The sequence below is a fragment of the Hibiscus syriacus genome, unplaced genomic scaffold, assembly GCF_006381635.1.
Source record: "Hibiscus syriacus cultivar Baekdansim isolate YM2019G1 unplaced genomic scaffold, ASM638163v2 tig00116971_pilon, whole genome shotgun sequence".
NCBI classification, from domain to species: Eukaryota; Viridiplantae; Streptophyta; class Magnoliopsida; order Malvales; family Malvaceae; genus Hibiscus; species Hibiscus syriacus.
In genome coordinates, this window is record NW_024063495.1 from 4848865 (window position 1) to 4872185 (window position 23321).

Here is a 23321-nt window from a genome sequence, read left to right on the forward strand (position 1 = left end):
AAAATGAAACTTAAACTAAACATTAAGTATAATTTTAAAAGAAAATAAAGTTTGAGTACCAAAAGAGAACAAAAGTAATAGTTTAGGTACTAAACGTTAGTTTACCCAATTATAATTTAACCATCTATAATCATCTTTCATTATATATTCCTTTACCCTAATCCTCCCTTGCTCCTCGAGTTTTAGCAACCCCATATTCTCTCTCTAAGACATACAAGATTTCTTATAGACAGAAGAAGAAGGACAAAGATGGAGAATTCAACGGAAAAATCTTTTTCAAAACCCTAAAATCAACTCAGTTTTCTGGGTTATGGGTTATGGTTTAGGGTTTGCTGTGTGTTAATGCTTGCTAGTTGTTCATTCAACAAGAAAGAAAGAAAAAGTCGATCCCTCTTTTCATCCTTTAATTAGTGCTTTGTTTCTTCTGGATGTTTTAATCATTGCTTTAAGCTGAGGTTTTTCTGGCTGTTTGAGCTTCGAGTAATGGATCCAATTACATCGCATGGTCTATCTCTTCCTCCCCCGTTTAACATAAGAGATTTCAATCTTCACCACCACCACCAGCAGCAGCAGCAGCAAGAACATCATCAATTCCACCACCAAAACTCGGAAGAAGACGAGCAAAGCGGCAGCAGCAGCGGCGCGAAGAAACGGGATCGCGACGACTACGGCAGCCGCCGTGCAGACGAAGGTAGAGAGCTCGGCATCCATGTTGGTGAAGGTGAGATGAATAGAAGGCCACGAGGTAGGCCAGCTGGATCCAAGAACAAGCCTAAACCACCCATCATCATTACTCGAGACAGCGCCAACGCTTTGCGCTCCCACGTGATGGAGATCGGCGACGGATGCGACATCGTCGAGAGCGTTGCCACGTTCGCCAGACGGCGCCAGAGAGGCGTTTGCATCATGAGTGGGACTGGGAACGTCACCAATGTTACGCTTCGGCAACCGTCCTCGGCCGGTGCGGTTGTGAGCTTACACGGGCGTTTCGAGATATTATCGTTGTCGGGTTCGTTCTTGCCTCCCCCGGCACCGCCTTCGGCAACGGGGCTAACCATATATTTGGCAGGCGGACAAGGCCAGGTCGTAGGTGGCAGCGTTGTGGGGACACTAACTTGTTCAGGTCCTGTTGTGATTATGGCAGCTTCATTTAGTAACGCGGCTTACGAGCGGCTTCCATTGGATGAAGAAGAAGAACCGCCGCGGCTACCGATGCAAGGCGGGGCGACCGAATCATCGCCGGATGTAATGGGCGGACAACAACAACAAGTGCCGCTCGAGTCAAATGCACCATTTTTTCATGGACTGGCACCAAATCTTCTCAATTCTTTACCAAATGAGGCATTTTGGGCAAGTGGTGGTCGCCCTCCATTCTAGCTAACAATTTCCAGGAAGGAGTTTATTTATAGCTAGAAAATCTGGGTTTGTGGAGCAACATTTTCCAGGTTTTGTTTCCATTTTTTTTCTTCTTTTTGAATTGAATTTGATGAGTAGATCGTAAGCGCTTGCATGTTGATTGAATGACTGTAAATTCATGGATTCTTGGTGCATTTGATTTTATGAGAATAAGTTTTTCCAGTATGTTTCGGATTAGATCAAACACTAAGCATATATACATAACATATTTCATCATTTTGTTGTTTATATATGGAAACGATCATACAAGGTCAAAGACATATGTAGAGACGGTCTTTGTTAGGCATTTTGTTGTTAGGGTTTTATCTGAACAAGCTCCTTTTCGAGGTAATTTACCACGGAATACAAGATACAGGCTCTGTTGTTTCAAATATGTTTAATGTCGAATATATACCCACTAATACACGTATAGCGCGACTCGTTATAAGTCCAACAGTCTCACTTTCATTTCCCTCCCCCCTGCATGGGATAAATTAGAGGGGATAATTGAGTCGTTTAGATCGGATTCATGTCAAACTATTTTAGATCGAGCTATTTTAAATTTAGATTGTATTTGGTTTAAGTTTGATTTGGATCGGATTAATCTGATTCAAATTTAATTCGGGTATATGATAAGTCGGGTCGAATCAAGTTAATATCATATCAATCAATTTTTAAATTCAGTAGATATTAGATTGGACGATTTCCGATTCTAGTTAATATTGGATAGGTCCATTTTTCGGTCATGTTAATATTAGATCAATCAATTTTTTAGTCGACTCAATGTTGAATCGATTGATTTTAAGACGACTCAATTTCAAGCCGAGTAAATATCAGATGAGTTAGTTTTTAGTTTGGCTCAAACTTCAGATCTTCATATTAATTTAGATTGAGTTAGGTATGAGTTCAATCAACTATATATAGAATTGTTGGTTTATTATTGTTAAAATAATATGTGTTTTGTCAATCTTATTATTTAGACTCAATTTCAATTGTTAACCATTCAATATTTTAAATTTAACTATCTTTTAAGGATGATAATTTGAGCCCAACCTGGCCTTATAAAACGTGTTAAAGTTTGTGGCTTGAATTTCGTATTAATCTGATCTAAAATGTTTGTAGTGCGACTTATTTAGAAGAAAAAAAAGATAAATTTCAATTAAAAATAAAAGAGGTATGATATTAAGATTTTTTTTTGAGAAAAAAGCGGTTAGGGTTTTTTCTAATTCAATGTATCTTTTATAATCCCCTCATTACTAATATTGTCATGGTTGGTCTCTCTCATTAAAAGTAATTCATATCCCACTTAAAGACGTTTGAGGGATAGAGTGATTAAGATTCGGGAATTTGAATTTGTAAGGTTATGTTCGAATTTTACCACCATCATTTTTGGTAGAAAATTTATAAATTTCTATGTAAATCATAATTGTATTTAAGGTATGTTCTGGCCGTAGACTGAGAAAGTTATCCTGACCTAAACTTTTTTTATAAAAAAAATACTAAAAAATTACTCTAGTATTATCGATATCATTAAAAGTACTTAAGTGAGATCATACCCCCATTTAATGTAAAATCGAATAGTAAAATGTTACTCTTGTCACTATTTGATCAGATAATGTTACCATCAAACATTCGACATAAAATTAAACCGTTAAAAGTTATCATTTACTATGGGAATATTACCTTTTCTTGCGACACTAACCCATGTCAATATAAATATTGCTACAGTACACAATTAGGGATAGATAGAGAGAAGCGTGAATGAGGTTGTCACCTCTTTAAAAATTTAAATTATCATATATTTTAAATATTTTTATTAATAATTTATTTTCGTCTACTATAAATTTTATAAATTTGATTTTCTTTAAAATTTTAAAAATTCATCCCTTAATATAATAAAATTATATGTCTGTCGTTGTACACAAGGACATTTAAACACATGATAACTATTAGTTGATCGAATGTTTAAGCAAACTTGCGTGTTTTCTTGATGCGTGTATTAATTAACATTTTACATATTAAAAAGTAAATTACGAAATAAATAAAATAATAACACACTATACATTTGTATGTGAATTCTCTAGTGTTCAGCCCATCGGTACATGGTTTCAAGAGACAATCTGTTTGTGGTGTGTACATATGATTTACTCCGGGTTATAAAGATCCGATGAACACGAATACGAGATTATACAACAATTCGATCAAAATTCTCCGACTGCAAACTGATTTCGGACTCCGAGTTCCAGACAAACTTCAACAGAAGCACAGTTGTTCGGACTCCGGTTTCAATCTGGAGTTTCAGTCCTCTATAGTCTGAATTGGTTCCAGGAATTGACATGGTTCCTACACTTCCAAGTCCATTACTCCAATCAGATCTTCCAAAATTTTATTAATAGTCTATTCGTAGCCTCCTCAACTCGGCTAAGAAGGTGGGGCTCGATGTAAGCGTTCGATGCGCAAGATTTCTTATATCTTCGCGGGAACAGTCTCGGGAGATGCTAACCAATTCCCATAAGGCACCTCCGGTGATCATGTCTTTAGCATTCACTTCTGCAATGTGGTGAGATGGAGTTTCATTATATAAATATTTTTAAAGAGAGAACCTCGGAAAATTTACAGAAGATAAAACAAGCTTACCATGTTGTGCTAAGTGGCAGAGTGCAAGCTCAATATGCCGCCGGATTGGCGAGGCGTCATTGTTAGCATTCTGTACAATCCATGGAAGTGCTCCATCCTCGATCAGAAGAGACCTTCCGGTTTTATTTCCTGTACAATTTGAGAACCAAATTAACCCCAATGGACATAAATCATAGAAATGTAAATCCATGGAAGGTTACGTAAGATGTACGAGTTGAAAAGACTTCAAGAAGTTCTCCTCAAAGAAGTGTACCTTGAGTCGATGCTCTCGACTCGCATTTAGCAAAGTTCGCTATACCACGAGCAACTTGAGCAAGAACATCAGGATGTCCGCATTTTACCATTCCGAGCAACGCCTTGATGCCACCTTCACCTCTTAGCTTATTCTGCAGCTTATCTGAAGAAGGTAATCGAAAATTACTGATGGAAATGGCAAACCAACTGATAAACTTACATGAAACTTTAAGAACGCAACCAGTAGAATGACACATTCATTTAAGCCCTACACTGATAATGTTCTTTATCATGAATGTACCGTTTCGACTTTTTTAAAAAGCAAAAACAAATTGTAAAAAGGTCCATGCAACATCAAACAAGCTTATTATTTCAAGTTTATTGCCATTCGAAGTGTAAGTTGATCAACATGCAGAAACTTCTCATAAACTTAACAATGAAGTCAAATACAAGGATTCCTGCAGATAAAAATCGAAGAGGTCAAGTAATTTACCATTGCCACAGAGATTGGCAATGGCACCAGCAACCATTCTACATGTTTGAGGATCCTCGGCATTAGCTGCTGTCATTGATAACAAGCTAATGCCCCCTTCAGACATTATGAGTTCCTGATTGGTTTCTGACAAAATAAAAGGTGTACCATGTAAAATAAAGAGCGATTGAAAGCAAAAAGACTTCATATGTCAAAAAAGGGAGCCGAATATTTTACCATTCATCGCAAGATTGGCGATTGCACCAGCTGCGACTCTATGAATGGTCTCATCCTCGGAGCTTCCAAGCAGAGCCAGCAAGGATGTTAGACCTCCAGCTTCTACAATCTTCTGCTGATTTGATTCTGCACAATGGAGGTGAATTTTTATGCAGTCATTGACGGATGAATAGGAAACATCACGAAATTATTATCTGAATAGAAGAAAAGGGAGGAAATAGATAATACATCCATACGGAGATCCTCAATAATCTAGAATTAGCGATTTTAGTCCTAAAATGCTTCCTACAAGATTCACAGTACTTAAAAAACTCTAATTTAATCAAATCAAATTTAGAGCAAAGTACGTCCGTGGTACAACAAAAAGAGAATGAGGATCAAACAGGCAGAAACAATACCCTCAGCAGCTAAATTTGCTACCACTTTCACAGCATGAATCCGCACATCAGCATCTTCTGCTTCAAGCAATGACAAGATCTTTTGCAATCCCACTATAAGAGAAAGCAAAGAGATCCACTATAAATATATTAGTGTCTATTAAAGTTTTGATCAATAAATACCAGTTCAGGGATTACTACTACCTTGTTCGAAGAGGTTTGCTATAGAGTCCTTTTCTCCATTTCCCAAATCATTTACCTGTGGTCTAGCTTGAGAAATGAGAGATTCTAGACTTCCCGGGACGATTCCGGGACCATCTAAATCAAGTCTTCTTCTTGTCTATAAAAAATAATGCACGTCTGGTTAAAATTTGATATATAAACAATTAAAGCAATTACAAGCCCCACCTTCTACCACAATTTTTCATTTCTTGAAATCTGGTTGTTAGAAGGCCATTTAATCTCATAATTTAATATTTAATTTGTTATTAGTTACAATGACATGGACAAAGTTTAACAATTTTAACATTTACCATATGCTCCATTTATTCAATTTCCTCATGAGAGGGACACTTTTGAGTGAACTAAGTAAGAGAAACGAAAGAGGGACATAGTTGAAATTTGATAACATACCTCATCAGCTTCAAAACTTAGTTGCAATAACTGTGTTTGTAGTGTTGATATTTCCCCTTCAAGTTTTTCCTTTCGATATGCCTCATCTTCCAGCATCTTTCGCAGTTTCAAGACCTCAGAACTTGCTGATACCTATGCAACGGAAGTGTGGCAGTATGAGATAGCAGTCTATATGCGAAATAAGTAGCAGCAAAAAGAGCTAAAGATGAAAAAAAAAAGGAACACGAGATATGCCTCAGAGATTTTCAATTGAGCAATTTGACTTTTAAGGCTATGGACTTCCTCTTCAGCAATTTTCCTTAGAGAAATTTCTTTGTTAAGTAACCGTTTTAGCTCAGCAACTTCCTCAGCAGAGGAGGCAATCTGATCCTAGGTGGAATAAAAATGGCAGACATTATAAGCGAGTTTCAAGTTAGCTGTGATAGAAACTAAAGAAAATAGTAATGAAGAGAATGAAGAAAAAAATATTAATTTTTCATAGTATAAGAAATCAATATCATGCAATACGAGGGAGATAGCTCTATACAAGATTATATTTCCACCTTTCTTTCACTGTTCTTTTGCTGATTCATCATCCATTTCTCCTCAAGCTTCTTTATTGATTCCATATATTCCTTCTGATACTTCAATCTTTCCTTCTGCAACAAGAAGATATGAATCAATACGCATTCAAGTAGAAAGTAGATTAACTCAAGGCAGTGGACAAAAGCATGATCTATCTCTATCATCGAAAAGATCAAAGGGTCCACCAATAACTGTTTGCTTAGCTACACCTCAACTAAACCCCCTTTCATATCCTTTCATATCATTCACCCGGGACCTTTAGACTGAACTTATGAAGTTTATGACAATTGGTCAAAGCACTCTTTTCCAAATCATTTACAGGATCAATCAAGTGTTACAAATTTGATACATTCATGTTTTCAGAAACCATGAAGAAATTTAGATCAAGTGTTACAAGTTCATGAAAATTATGACCGTGAAAGCTTTATGGAATTAAACATATTAGCAGACACTACTTTCCAGGTAAAGCTAGAATATGCATGAAGTAAAAGTGAATTTTAATGGGGGGAGGGGGGACAGAACCTTACCTCCATTGCATTTGCATAATTTCGTTCAGCCTCAGAAATTTGGTTTCGCGCATCCGTGGTTATTCTTTCAATCTCATCTTCAAGTGCTTTCTGTTTCCGCTCATGCTCCATAATCAGTTGATCTAACTGTATGTCAAGCTTTCTAGCCAAACTTTTATAATCAAATTCTTCCTTGAGCTTCAACATATTCTCCACTTTCATAGCCTATATAAAGTAAAAAAAGGGGTTCATATCTTGAGCTATCGAGCAGCTGTATAAATATAATCCGCTTATGCTCTTGGTGAAGATTTGATTCCATTATATGTTAGCAGAAAATAATATCATTGAATACATGGAAATAGAACCAACTAGTCCATAGGTGCCTCTTTAAACCATAAATTAAGATGAAATGAGTAAAATAATGGAATTTGTTACCCACCCTCTGTCCAAACATTATAGTACTAGCTGTTTCTCCGCGGTGACGTGGGGATGGACCAATAGTTATAACCAGTGATGTTCTTGCTGTGCCTGTTAAAGAAATAATTTTTTTTTTAAAATGTTATATTTTTTCAATGCATTGAAAATGTTCGGTACTTTATCGAACACCCTTAGTAATATAATAAATAGCACATAATGAAAAAGTCATTGCATCAAATTCACCTCCAAATGAATCACGAAGTAACCTGGTAAGCTTTGAATCACGAATTGGAACATGAGCACTATTCTCTGCCAGTGCGTTAATGCACTTCCCTAATGCACTTAAAGAAAGATTGATAGATTTCGCTTCCTCTAGCGTGTGACCTTCACTCCCTGCAAAATAACAGCAAAACAACAAAGTTATGCTTTAAGGAGAAACAGTCAAACTGAGGGGTGGAAGCTTAGGGCTTCCAGTTTAATTACCTGACTTATCGATTCGCTCAGAACCAGCGAGATCTACAACAACTAGCTTTCCCTTTCGAACGAGTGTAGGCCTAAGAGATTTAGCCATGTTGGTAGTGTTACCATTTTGACTTGAATGAGCAAGATCACTTCCTTTGACAGACCTCTTGACATGTACCTATAGCAGAAAGCGATCAATTGATTGCATGATAAGATAACTAGTACAAGAACAGATTAATTCAATGGATTCACCATCAAAAGAGCATGACTACGAGAAGATTCAGTATTCGATCTTGTGTTTGCAGCATAGCGATGAGCTTCGCCTAAACGGAGCAATTCCAAGAAACTCTGCTGATCTCTTATTTCGAATAGGGTAGCCCCAGGTAGTGAAACATCTCTGGACCTAGGGTCTTCCACAATTGAAATGTTGTCATTCGTAGGATCAATAAGATCCTGTAAGCTCTCCATGTAGAGCTGCACAAATTTTCAAAGAGCAGAATTATTAGGCACATTAAAACGTCTATTAATTTAAAGAAATGATAATAAATTTCTAGAAGAAATTTCATAAATGCAATGATAATGATCATAAATCAAACACCAGGATCTGCATTAAAATGCAACAACCTGCAAATAGGAGACTGAAACAGAATCAGTTTCCAATGAAACATCTGCTAAGATATCCTCCATAGCACGGACAATTATGCCACGATCAGCTGTATCTTCCTCCCCAAGTCGTCCAAGCGTATATGTTTTGCCGGTACCAGTCTGACCATAAGCCATGACTGTACCATTATAACCATCCAAAACACTCTATAAAGAAAAATTACACAAGGATCTTGTTAATAAAATTTGAACCACGCACCCAAAAAAAGTTATGGAGAAAAAGTAACAGACAGGAAAAGAAAAAGATAACTTGGGGAAAAAATAAACAATGAAACACAATGATAGACTGAAATTTTGACGTGTAGCAGGAAAGGAAAATAACTAAATGCAAGTGAATTTCGAACAAATTGTTGTCGAATTATATGTCATGTACACAAACCTCCACAACTGGCTTTGCAACAACTTCATACACCCGCTTTTGTGATGCGAACTCTGTGAGCACTTCATCAAACTCATACATGTCTGTGTCCCAATTGTTTTTTCGAAGCTTTAACCTCTTAAACTGAAATAAATGAACAGAGCATCAGTTCCCCTTTAAAAGGAAACTTGCACAAATCAGATAGGACCTAAATTCAAGTAATTTGAAAACTAACTAGATAAGCCACAGCATGCAAAAGCAATGGCCCACCAGCACATATAACCGTCGAATGTAATCACAATACCTCTGGTTGAAGTTCTACACAATCAGCAAAATCAGCATCTGCCACTGACTCTTCTGCATTGCGTGGCCTTAATCTCACAGCCACCCGAACTCTTCCAGGAACTGAAGAGGAACGAAAAAAACATCAAATTAACAACTCAAAATACAGAACCGGCATGCATATACATTGCACTTGTCAAGAAGAACTCACTACCATTAAAGTTAAAATCTTCAGTCTAATCCCTAATTCTTTGCAAAGAATAAAAATCCTAAGAATCTAACGTTTGAAAGCAGCAACTGATGAGGGCACTGAAAGATCAAAAAGCACTATACTGTCTATACTTTCAACACTAAAAGATTCACAATAAAATATAAAAATACTAAAAAAAAATCAGATTCCGACGGTTAAAATCGAGTAAAGCTAAACCTCAGCGCCAACCAGCACTCGAGTTTACTACCAATGAACTGTTTAAGTGATCTGACGTATTTTTTTTATACAATGCATATATTACCAGACCACTCCCCACACAAAATCGGAGGGCATTGAGCACTTAAGCATCTATGACAGTCGAGCTAAACTTAATTGGCTAAATTCGTTAATATTTAACCAGATTTAGATTGCATAAATTATCAAATTGCTTTAATCGGAAAGAATCTAAGAAATTCTGTTCTATGATCTATCATGTCACAAAGCTAAGATAAATCACACATGTAACCATCCAAAAACACACATAAACATGACTTACAAGATGCAATATCAGACAATGAATGTTACAATCATCGACAATCAAAAGAAGATACCCGACAACCTCAATTGAAAATTCAGACATCCGACACTCCAAAAGCAAACAAACATGAAACAACAAAACCAAGAAAAAAAATGTATCATCGAAGATCTCAAAACAAAAAAAACCCAAAGTAAAATAAATAAAATCAACTAACCCCCAGCATCATCTTTGGCAGTTCCACCTCCTCCAAGTGACCCAGGGCTGCTCTTCCTTAGCCCAGAAGATGCACCAACAGAAGACAAAGACTTGTTTTTGAGTGTGGGCTTGGAAGGGTTGGTGTTCACAGAGAGCGGCCTATCAGTTGCTGTTGTTGTCGTTGTTCCTTTGAGAGAGTTCTTATGAGTCCCACTCCTATAATTTCCACCACCACTCGCCATTTCTTGAAAAACTAAAAAAAAAAACCAATACCAAAGATTCAATCTTTAGAGTGCCCACTTTTCCATTCCAACTTGAACTCCAATTTCTTTGCTTATACTGTGTTTGTTTGCCGAGAAAATGCAATTTGTCAGAAAGAGTGCAAGCAATGAAGGATTTTTTTTATTTTTTTGAGTTTGTGTTTGAGAGAGAGAACCAGAGGACGTGACTTGTAAGATAAAACGGAGTGGGAGAGAGAGAGATAGAGAGAGAGAGATAGAGAGAGAGAGATGGCATTGATTTTACTAAAATGCCCTTTTGAAACATTAATGGTACGTATATTTACTAAAATGCGCCTCGTGACGGTGTTTAAATGCGGGAATTGAGCCGAGGTGTGTCGCGCGTCTGGAAACCTTAAATTACTTTTATGCCTCTCTGATCCAAGTTGCCCTTCCGTTTGGTAAATGGTAATTTTCCTAGGGTAAACTACGTATTTAGTCATCCATATATTTCCGTAGTTCTGTTTCAGTCACCTGTCATTAAAAAATAAACAGAATTGCTTTTTTATTTTTTTCAATAATGATGTGGTGTTATATTACGGTGACACATCAGTATCATTGATAATTTTAATGGTGGGTGACCAAAATAAAATGTTATATATGATTTTGAAATAAAAAATCATTAGTGACCAAAACAGAATCACAATAATAAGGGGATGGCTAACTACATAGTTTATTCTTTTCTGATTTAATATTTGTTCTAAATTAGTCCCACAACCTTCTTTTTACGCACTAATATCTAAATTTTGCAGCTTTTTTGTATTTAATTCTTTTGTTGATATATGTTCAAAAAAAATAAGTTGATGATATAATAATTTGTTATTGGTCCACATTAAATTTTGTGTTAGATATCAAAATGACAAAAAAATTCAAATGGACTAATATAGAAAAAAAAATTAATAACCAACTTGTAGATTTTATTAGATTTGTATACTAAAAGTTACTTTACCCATTAAAAATTTGACCGTAAACCATTTTGGTTGAGTTTGTAAGAATAATTCGATTTTGGTTAGTATTGAGTTAAGTTTTTTTTTTTCTTTTAATACTTTTGGGTGATTGTAAAGTAGTAAGTTTTAGAATTTTTTTTAAACTTACAATAACACGCATTCTACAAACACAGCTGTCCAAACTTGAGTATTCTAAAAAGAATAATATTTAATTTTATCACTAAAATCACGGATCGTGTTAAAATAAAAAAAAATCAAAATTAAGTATTTTGATTGAAATTTGAGTATGGGCAATTAAATTTGAATTCAAATAGAAAATTGAACTCATTTTTTATTTAAAAAATACTTATATAATAAATTGACTCCTATTAAATCAGACGATAATTAAATGAACTTTCGAGTGAAATATTACTCTTATTTAAAAATTTAAGAAGATATCTATTTAGAAGATATTTAACTCTAAAACTTATTTAATTATCGCTTAGTTAGACTGAAACTAATTTATTATATAAACATTAAATAAATAAATAACTTTATTAATGCATTATTGAATTTTAGAAACAAAATTTTAATAAAACTCAAACTTCTAATTTAAGTAACGAATCAAACATTAACACAAATTAAACATGGCAAGTAATAAAGTCGCATAATGTATGGGTATATATTTGTATTATTATTGAGTACATTATCTATAAAGTTTTTTTTTGAATTAATCATTGGTATTCGATCTATTGACTGATTAATCCAGATTGGATACTATAGAGACGATGGTGACCCTATCAACCCAGTTAGCTCCATTCGCAAACGCCAGAATTTGAACCCCTGACTTTGCTTAAGAGACCTAGTACCTCATCTCACTAGACCAACTGGTTATTGGTAACTATAAAGTATTTTTACTTCCCAAATAATATTAAGAAATAATTGTGTGTTTTATTTATTTATATATAATTTATTTAATATTGAAAAGATAATATGTGAATAAATTAATATTATGTCGTTAATAGAATAAAATCATAGAAGCCGTAATGAAATAATTCAATTAATTTTTATTCATTAATACTATAATAAGTATTAGAACTCAAATATCGTCATCATAGAAAATGCATAATGTTAAAAATATCTCATAATATTTATTGAAATGATCATTTTGATTCATATTTTTTTTGAAGTATTTTAACCCTGATGTTTTATTTAATGGCAAAAAAAACTCCTAATATTTGATTAAATAGTTATTTTAATTATGTTTTTAACATTTTGATCCTCAAATATTTTATTTTAAGGTGAAAAGAACCATATTCTAGAGCATTAATAGTTAACATAACATTTTCCATTCACATAGGAGCCATTTTATTCCAAAATAAAATTTTGAGGACCAAAATACATTAAAAAAGAATAAGAGTAAAGTGATTATTTTATTGAACATTAAGATTTTTTTATATTATGCCAAAAATCATAAAGGAGGGTTTGAAATGAAAGGGAATGCAAAGGCTGCAGAGTAAAATTATGAGGTGGAAAGAGAGAGAGAGAGAGAGACGGTGGAAGTAAGCTTTTGTGTGTAAAAGAAAAGCAAATAAAAGTTAGGGTGGGGGAAGGGCAGAGGAAGAAGACGAAACCCTTCCAAAATCTACCTGCATTTTGCATTACAAGCATTCAAACATTTGTGGTTAAATCTCAAAATTACATATTAACTTTAGTAACATGTGTAAATTGATAACAATTTTTTTTTTAAATTTTTACCTGATTTAACGCTTTCAAAACGCTAACACCACTATATATATATATATATATATATATATAGAATTAATTACATAAATATTATATTTTCAAGGTAAATATCAAGATTTGAACTCATATAAGATAAGATAACATTAGTATCATTGACTACTCGACCAATTAATGGATTTCTCGCTATATATTTAACACTATATTATGTTCACATATTCAGGGATGAACACATAATTTTATGTCAGGGAGGCGAACTTCTAAAATTTTAGAAGGGTATGTACTTATAAAATTTTAGGGGGACGAAAACAGATTTTCAATAGAAAAATACATAGAACAAATCTAAAAATATGATAATTTTAAATTTTCAGGACGACGAATGCCCCCTCCCCGTACAAACGTTTTATTTATTCAATACAAAAATAAATTTATGTAATTATTTATTTTAAATATAAAATGAAATAAAAATTAAATATCATATTTTGTAGAGAATCATACTTGTAAGCATTAATATTTTCTCGAATTTTATATATGATATACTTAAAGTAACGTCAACTAAATCTTAGTTCAATTAATACTATTATTGTTATAATACTTTAGAGGTTATCGATTCAAATAAATTTTAATATATAATAAATTTTAATTTAAAAAAAATTGTAAATAGTTTATACATTATTTATATGCATAACAACAAATTCAAATTCCTTACTCTCAAATGCATTTGGCTTTGAAAAAAGTGGGAAAAGGGGCTAAGAAAAAAGTATAGTTTGCTTTTAATTATTTTTCTTTTTTGGTTGAATCCAACAGTCAAGTATTCTTCCCTTAACTATTTTTCCTCTTTGAAATTGAGAAATAAAAGTATAGAGTATTAATCTTAAAAAACGAAATTCGTTTCTGATCACATTTATCAAGACAGTAGTATCACTTCTAAGATAGTAGTTTTATCTCAATACATTTTCCTTCATCTTATTAACCTTGAGGTCTTGGGATCGAGTTTCACGGAGAGCATTTTATAATTCGGAGGTCTTCTACGGAAGCTGCTCTCAACCTGGTGTTGGGGGCAGCCTACTATCTTACCTCCCCCTTATCCCATTACATATGGGAACAATGGACAGCCATTTTTATGATTTTATTTTTACTGTCTTGAGAATTATAGGCACGTGTGCCTACATCTGGGGATGGGCATGGTTTGGGTCGGGTCGGATTTTCGGTCAACCTGACCCTATTGAAATAATATATTTATTAAAAAAATATTATTTTTATTCAATAAAAACAATGATTTAATTGGGGGAAAATAATATATATAGAAGGGCATGATTGTAACTATCCCTAAAGAAAAAACTATATGTTTTTCTCGGGCCGGATTGAGTGTTTTTCACACTAAACCCAAATCCGAATTTTTTAAAAATAAACTGACCCGATCAGGTCGAGTCGAGTCAGAACACGTCGAATCCGAGTCCCATGCCTATCCGTACTTACATCCATTTTTTCATCAACAGAGAAATGAAAAAATGTATTTATAAGAGTTTATTTATTATTTATTTTTAAGCATAATTTATAACGATCGAAAATATACTTTGTGGGAAAAATATTTTGTAACCATATAATTTTATAGTTTGTTGTTAAATGATTCATGTTAGTTATATTTCTTGTCTGGTTGAAATAATATTATCTATTTGATTTGCTAACAATAATATAATATGTAAAATATACCTGTTTATGTGAAAATGATTAAGATTCATTATTCTTAAACATTGAAAATGTGGATGTCAAAAAATTATATTTTTCTAAGAATAATGAATGACCATATTACATGCTAAACATAACGTAGCATATAAATAGTAGTTTTAAAGCTTTTATATATTATGGTATATTTACAAATTAGTAAAATTATATTTACAAATTAGTAAAATTATATTTTATGGATCATACAAATTTAAGAATTTAAAATATCCTAAAATTATAAATATTAAATTTAAATTCATTAAATGTTATCTCAATTATATGAATGGATCAAAGTCTGGAATTGAAATGTTATTTCATAATATGAACACTGAAACATCAAAAAGTGGTCCAAGGTGGGGCAGGGTCACCAAGAACACAAATTTTCAGTGGAATAATCTTTCATAATTCCAATGAATTTACGGAAAGAGAGACGACCTTTATCTAAAAGCAAAATAGACAGCGGCACAGTGCAAAAAATAGCAGTAAAGCAAGCAACCCCCCTCAATTTGATAGGCTACTGAAAGCCATTACAAAATCATGGAACCTACCAAGTTTTTGTTGAATTCACTGATAGAAAAAGAAATAGCTAACAGTCCGTTTGGTTCACGGATTTCTTCATTCTTGGGAGGAATTTTTTTCCCCGGATTAAGATACCCATGCTTGGATAGGTCATATTCGAGGGTAAAAACTAAATACCAACAATCGTTTTTTTGTTCTGTTTAACTGGGAATCAAAATACCACATCTCCCTTAGGTATTTGTTTATTCTCATCCTTTGTTAGCTAAAATACTCTTCTCCCCATTAGCTTGGTTCTGGCTGAAACAAAATTTCTTCTTCTTCAATTTGGCAAGAGTTGCGAGGATTTGTCCATTACTTCTCCAATGGACTTCTTCTGTGGTGCTCTAGCTCTATCTGCTAATCTGTTGCTAGGTTTGTCTCTCTCTCTCCCTATTTGTAGTTTTTGTTCCTCCCAGTAGTACTATTAAATCCACGTGTTTCTATTATTCAAAGGTTGCTCCTCCATCTTTGTCTTCTAAGTTCTGTCTTGTCTAGCACTCGATCTTGAACTGGGCTTTGATGGGTCTTTGGTTTCGAATTTAGTTATTTCGTTTGATTCATCGACTTGATGGTTGAATTTGAAAATTGGGTTTTCATGGTCTAGGGAAATAATTGTTTCCTTTCTTTCATGGTATAGGGAAATAAAGGTTTCGGGTTATTTTGAGTTATTTTCATTAAACGTAACTAATCATTTTTCTCAGTGATTCTTTTGAGTTATTTTCCTAGCATCATGTCCTATCCTTCCATTATTTAGTGGGTTTTTTTGGGTTAAATGGAGGTCTTGATACATCACCTAGATGGAATTTAGGAGGTTGATAAGTCTTGGTTGAGCCCCATTCTCTCCATTGTTGCATTTACATCATAACTTGGTTTCTGATAATTGTCTGTTAGAAAGCAAAGTTAATTCTTGGGGTGAAAAACTGCAGTTGCAATTCCTGTTCAAGAGTTACACGGTTCCCTTGCTATAATGACCCACTGAAGGTATGAAGTTGTAATACTTCGTTCTACCATTATCTTCTTTTTTCTTTTCTCTGTGTGTGGGGTTCAAGTATCAATTGTTGAATTTTCTCCATTTCTTTTTGCAGCTTGTAGAAACAAGAAAGGGGAGTTGTGGAGAGTAGGCCAATTGCTTCACATTGTACTGTCGTGCTTTTGGCTATGACTCTCGTCTGGTTAGTCATTTATATGCCAATTCAAACTCCAAATTCAACTGACTAAAACACAACTCTTTCTATCGTTAAAAAGAAGATGGTTAAGCTAATTTATAATAAGAAAGAAATTTGTTCTGACTGCTGTACTTGCAATATATATGTGTGGTATATATGGACCTGGAATTGTTATTCTTTCGATCTGAAGCTTTTGATGACATGATATCTGTAATATCTAGTCCACTAAACAGAAGGTTTTGGAAATTCAGTGAAGATAAACCTTTTATTTGATATTAGGACAATGTTTGACCTGGATTATTTTTATTCTGTATTGTCTGCCAAACAAAGAACATGTTCAAGATAGATTTAAAGAATTTTGAAATGGTATGTTTGTTTATGTATAATATTTTGATGTCTTTGACATTGTAAATGAAACCCATTTTTAGCTTTATAAATAAGTGGTTCACTGGTTCCTTTGCTGATAATTGTATAAATTGAAGTTATTGATTCTGCAATATATGAAACCAATATTTATGGTGGCATGGAATGTATCTAGAATTGTGTACTTTAACAACAAATGCGTGCATAATTGCATATATTTTAATTAGCTCTAGTTGTTTAAAGATGACATTCCATGGGACTTTGGATAATTTGCTTGCTTGAGATGATGTTTTATTTGCACCAACTCTTCATTTCCAGGTCCTTGATTTTACAGACCATGTTTGGACATAGTGTTATTCAGAAGCCCCGGGAAGGTAAAAAAAAACCCAAATTGATGCCTTTTAATCTTCAATTGGGAAGGATCCCTATTATGTAGCAAAGAGGCTAAACTATGTGGTCATTTCACGAACTAATTATTCATTCATTTTTGTACAGATTAATGCATCTTGATCCTTGTGAAGCAATCTATGACAGACTGCTATTATATGAAAAAGGATACTCTAATTTGTGTTATTATCCATTTTTCAGGGAAAAAATCTTTTATTTTTGTTTTGATACTACAGTTATAGTAAATGATTCCTTTCTACAGGTGGAAAAAGAAAATAAATTATGTAATTGCTATTGCAAAAGATGGAGTTTATGATGTCACTAAACGTTACACACGGAATTGTAATGAGGTAATTATGATAAAAAAAAATAGCACTTTATTGCCTCTAATGCTTATTTCTTCTTATTATTGGTATTGCTTATCTATGCATTGTTATGAAGAAACATGATTCTCTTCCCCAAACTCATCTTTTTGTTCATTACCATTTTTTCAGGTTTTGTCTCGACGAACCATTACCAGAGAGTCCTCTCTGGTGTATGCTCTCACTTCAATGACCAAAGAATACCGAAATAACTTTATATCTCAAATTCTTTCAGTATTGGAAGATCGTGACAAAATTGAAAGGGAAGCTCTAGATAGAGATTTACTTTCTACTGATGATGCTCCGATCTCTTTACCTGGGAGACAAAGTGGGGATAAGCAATGGCGCATTGCAAAGATCATAATTTGGGACAAACTCTCTGAGTTCATCTGCTTGTGAAGTTCGCATATGCAGAGACAGCACGTCACAAAAATCTATAATGTCTTTTCTTCTATACTTCATAAGTTTGTTGAAGAATCTGTAATTGCTTCAAAAGGTGTTGAAGTTCTCAAGATTCTTAGAGCAACCGTTGTAGATCTCAAGAAATTATCGTATAAAAAAAGGAGAGCTTCTTTAAGGTCAAACTCAATTGTTGCTACATCTTTGTTGTATTGGGTGCTACCCTCCTTTAATGAATTTCTTAATGCTCTTTCACTGAAGAATTTTTTGTGTATATAATATAGCCAACATATATGATTAAGTTTAGAATGTCATGGCTATTATCTTTTGTAAGTCTGAACATTGTTGTTGCTTTTGATGGTTAATGTTATACTTATTTTTGTTATGCAAGCTAAACAAAGAACGTAAGCTTATCTCTTATCCTTCAGTTTGCACTTTTACTATTCATTTTGACTTTAGAACATTGTTGTTGCTTCCCAGTGTTTCTCATAAATGTTGCATCGTAATGGGTATCAAGAATACCACATGTTTTGTGTTCATCTAGCCTTGTCTGCAAAATAAAATGAATCTGATGTGTTGTAATAAAAAGGGTCTTGCAAAGTCAATAGGTTGTTGCTCGATATTGGATGTTGAGTTATGGGGTATTTATGAAAGTTTGAAGCTTCCATGGGAAATTTAACTCCATACTTGTAAGATATTTTTGTTCAACATTAGAATAACTAAGTGGATAGGAGAAAACTATCCCTTAATTATGTTCCGAACACCTATTTACTTCTCAATTTAATTCTTTATACCGGGTTGATCCTTATTCCATGTAAGCCTGGTTTAAATTGTTTTACTATATTGGTATGGCAGGGCATTCCTAAAAAAGGGATTAATTGTTACCTCGGCAATGTTAAAAATAAAATTGGGAATGGTTGCTAATGCTCTGCTTCAAACATGGACAAAATATTCAATAGTCAGATTTTCGAATCGAACTTCAATCTTCGGGAATTCCAAATCCACTATGCGACACCACAAACTAGAGCAAATTTTAAACAACAATGAAGACCACTCTAGGAGAGAATGATAATAACAACCTCAATCAAAAACTTCAAAATAAAATGCTGAAATTATTGAATGAATAAATATAAATTTTAGCTTTTGTTCTGATTTTAAAAAATGTTTAAATTATAAAATTTAGCTTTTGTTATCTTTAGGAGTAAAATAGTTCATCTATTAAAAATTTCATATGCTTATTTAGTTAAATCATTATATAAAATTTTAATATATTTTTAGATAATTAATGTAAAAAATAATATTATTTATAATTAAAATAAGACATGATATATTTACTCTTTTATTCTACCCATTTATCTTTTAAATTTTATAAAAAATTATATATAAATTTTATTAAAAAGTATATAAATTTAAAATAATAAAGTAATATATTTTTATGCTTTTTTATATGAATATTTTAATTTAAATATTTAGAATTCCACTTGTTAACACATATAGCACAATGACAATTTGGTAAAATATATATTCCAGTAATCTCATATTCATTCAACCAAACACTGTAATCATACATTCCTGCCAAACAAACCAAACACAATAATGTAACATTCCAGTAATCCTATTCCCTAGTAATCTTACATTCTCACTGGTAATCTTACATTCCCACTGGTAATCTTACATTCCCACTGGTAATCTTACATTCAAACATCTTGTATGCTCCACCACTGCAGGCCTTACGGCGGGGGCCTGATTCAATCGTCCCCCCAACCCCTTCTGATTTAGACTCTTCAACGGAAAGCTCACACAAATGGTGGTCCTGAACCCCTCGAATGGAGTAAAACTCGTAATGGGATGCACTGCATTCCACATGAACACCGAAATATTATTCCATCCATGTTTTAATCAAAATAATGGATGGAAACCGGGACGATTGCAACGCGGTGTTATGATTACTGTTTTTGTGATTTTAATTCAATATATTGGTGTCTAACATTTTGGGTATATTCAAGTAGACCAAGTTGCAGGATTTTCGTGCAGCGAGCACGTGGTGTGCCATGAATAGCTTATAATATTTAAGTTCGAATTCGAATGTCGAACTTTGAATTGAACTTGAATTAAGCTTTGATTCAAACTTGAGCCTCTTGTAGTACATCCCTATGTTAAACTGACAGTCTAACTGCAAGTAGGACTATAAATAAGATGAGATAGATCGTGAATTATTCAAGTTCCATTCGATTAAAATTTAATAAATACTCAAGTGGACTCAACTCAAACTCGAGTTAAACAAACAAAAACAATCTACTTATACTTGACTCTAAAAACTTAATACAACTAAAAAATAATAAAATATTAAGATTTTATTTTTGAAAAAAATAAAATTATTAATAATATTAACACATAAGTGTTGATTTTTTTATACATATTGATAAGATTTTCATGTACTTAAAATTCAAGTTCAAGTTTGATATTGAGCTTTAATCGAATTAGGTTTATATATATATATATTGATTTCAAACTTTTTTTGAACTTCAATTCATGATTCTGAATTCGACTCGAACTTGAAAATTTTAGGCTCGACTCAGCTTGTTTATAGCTCTAACTGCAAGAACCTTATATAACAAAGAGAAATAGGTGATTCTAGAAATGAATGTTGGAAAATCCAATTCCATTCCATTAATTTATAGAGTAAAAATTCAGAACTTGATTCATGAATCAAGAAATTACAATAGGCACACAACAAAATGAAGGTTCCAATACAGAAACATAGAACAGTAAAAGGAGAGTCCAAAAAGGAAATGAGAAACCCATGATACTCGGATTCATGAGCAAGTGTAGGATGCAAATATCTGTCCAACATATGTTCTCACAATCATGTTCGTAAATGCATCGAACTCGAATGACAAAGCAACAAACATACATTGAACAAAACATCCACTAGGATTACAATAGGCACACAACAAAATGCAGGTTCCAGTACAGAAACATAGAACATTAAAAGGAGATTCCAAAAAGGAAATGAAAAACCTATGTTACTCGGATTCATTTGCATGTGTAGGATGTGATATCTGTCCAACATATGTTCTCATAAATCATAATCAAGTTTTATATGCATCAGATTCGACTGACAGAAACAACGAACAAACATTGAACAAAACAACATCCACTAGGATTACAATAGGAACACAACAAAATGCAGATTCCAGTACAGAAACATGGAACAGTAAAAGATTCCAAAAAGGAAATGAAAAACTTATGTTACTCGGGTTCATGTGCAAGTGTAGTATGCGATATTCCTTCCAACATATGTTCCCATAATCATGTTCGTATATGCATTGGACTCAAATGACAGAGCAACAAACATACATTGAACGAAACAACATCCACAAATTTATGCATTTGAAGAGTAGTAGACACAAATATACATAACCAGAGGACAAGCATGGCAAGCTGTTCATAAGAACTACAACCTTATATCAATCAAGTAATAGATATTTTGATCAGATTTCACTACAAGTATTCAACAAGCATATAAAATAGATAGCTTCAATATATATTATATATATTTAACAAATATGGATATAATGAAGATCAAACCAGAAACATTCATTGACCCATTTTTTTTATTATGAATCAACCTAAGCCAACCCCAATACTGTCTCAAATCATTTCGACCCCCTCACAGAACACTAGCAAGAACATTAAAAACACTCAATTTTCTACTGACTTTAAACCCTAATAGAACTCTCAAAAGGCTGTGAGGGAAAGAAATGAAGGCAAACTTTCAGAACCTCTCCACTTTGTCGGCTTTAATGATGGGATTCGCATTGGCGATCGCATCACGCCCGGTGCCCTTGAAATCGAAGGAGCACTCATGTTTTTCCGGGTACCGATGCTCTCCGCAGAATGTACTCCCACAGCGACACTTGAACCCAGTCAACCCCACCTTCTTTCTGCAGATGAAGCACCTGTTCGACAACTTCGGCTCTGGGTTTTCGTCTCCGGCGAGGGCCACGACCGGTTGTTCCTCAACCTCAGTCGATGAGGAACCCTCGTGAGGCAGCTCCTCCACAGGCCTAATCGCTTCAACGATGACCTCATCTTTCGCTTGAACACCAAGAGATTTCTCCATGGCGGCTTTCGCCTTCGCCGCTTGCTCCTCCCCGGCACGGAGGTCGCGGTAACACTTGGAGCAGAGGTTCATATTCGCCGCTGTGCCGAAAAACCCGCAACCGTTGGCGCAAAGCTTCGGCTCCGATTGGGTAAAGCTGGTTCCTTGATTCTGTTCAGAACCCATGTCGTCCAGATGAGCGTTTGCTTTGATTTCAACGGTCAAAGACGAAGAGACAGGATTAGGGATTAGGGTTTTGTTTTCAATTTTCTTCTTGATTTTCACGGAAAATCTGAAACAGTCCGAGTAGAATTAGCGAACTTCGAATCAAAATATATAGATTTTTCTATTAATCTCCTTATTTATATTGACGAATATAACCTCTACCTACTATGTTATTGAATACGGCCTAAACCGACTAGAAGGGTACTCTGGACCTTTACTTCACATATAAGATTTTTTTTTTGGAGAGAGAATTTATATACAAGATTTCAATTGAACTTGTATGGAAAGAAACGTAAGATATTTGGATAATTTTTATTAGGAGAAAATTTATGTTTCTTTAAAATTTGAAAATTATGTATATAATATTTTAAATACAAATATTTGTTCTTGTTTTGCATATAGTTTATTAAGATAATACTTCTGATAATATATTTTATTATAAGACTTTAATTTCTATCAAAATTAAAATTTTATATCACATTTAACTTTTATGTAGATAAATATAGAATTTAAAAAAAATTGTTGTAAATTTAAGATATTGTAATCTATGGTATGAGTAAGAATTTAAATATATTAAAATCTTTATAAATTAAATAAATTATTTGAAATGAGTACTTTTTAATAGAAAAGTAAAGAAGTAATTAGAATTTGGTGGTTGTTTTTATTAAATAAGTTGCTTAAATAAGCCTAAAACAAAATTAATTGAGATTAAAGTCAGTCTGATATTATTCTTAGAATATATAGTAAAAAAAGTATTTTAAGAAGTATGTATGAGATTTGTTTTTGAATTATTTAGTTTAAATTTGAATATTTGGTATTTTTGTTGAAAGAGATTTTAAGTAGATAAATATTTATTTTAAATATCATTTTTGAAAATAATTAAAAAAGCTAGAAATTAGAAATTTTAACTTTTAAAAATTAATT

General features: G+C 33.3%; 3 protein-coding genes and 1 pseudogene across 3 annotated transcripts; 2 read left to right on the plus strand and 2 right to left on the minus strand.

Moving 5' to 3' along the window:
- Nucleotides 1-360: 360 nt before the first annotated feature.
- LOC120191729 (AT-hook motif nuclear-localized protein 24-like) lies at nt 361-1581 on the plus strand. Its single transcript, XM_039194648.1, has one exon. The coding sequence runs from the start codon at nt 484-486 to the stop codon at nt 1375-1377; it is 894 nt and encodes a 297-aa protein (XP_039050579.1). The 5' UTR covers nt 361-483; the 3' UTR covers nt 1378-1581.
- A 1935-nt stretch (nt 1582-3516) lies between these two features.
- LOC120192079 (kinesin-like protein KIN-UA) lies at nt 3517-10556 on the minus strand. The gene is made up of 19 exons (XM_039194932.1): nt 10180-10556; nt 9260-9360; nt 8977-9099; nt 8559-8744; nt 8187-8408; nt 7956-8112; nt 7716-7865; nt 7495-7583; nt 7077-7280; nt 6528-6623; nt 6220-6354; nt 5986-6117; nt 5557-5692; nt 5374-5466; nt 4976-5101; nt 4760-4885; nt 4286-4429; nt 4033-4161; nt 3517-3945 (listed from the first exon to the last, which is right to left on the minus strand). Exons 1-19 carry the CDS (start codon nt 10400-10402, stop codon nt 3785-3787), a joined length of 2733 nt encoding a protein of 910 aa, XP_039050863.1. The 5' UTR covers nt 10403-10556; the 3' UTR covers nt 3517-3784.
- Nucleotides 10557-16511: 5955 nt separating this feature from the next.
- LOC120191930 lies at nt 16512-18248 on the plus strand (annotated as a pseudogene).
- Nucleotides 18249-21582: 3334 nt separating this feature from the next.
- Nucleotides 21583-22443, minus strand: LOC120191665 (zinc finger A20 and AN1 domain-containing stress-associated protein 1-like). Its single transcript, XM_039194573.1, has one exon. The coding sequence runs from the start codon at nt 22356-22358 to the stop codon at nt 21846-21848; it is 513 nt and encodes a 170-aa protein (XP_039050504.1). The 5' UTR covers nt 22359-22443; the 3' UTR covers nt 21583-21845.
- Nucleotides 22444-23321: the final 878 nt, after the last annotated feature.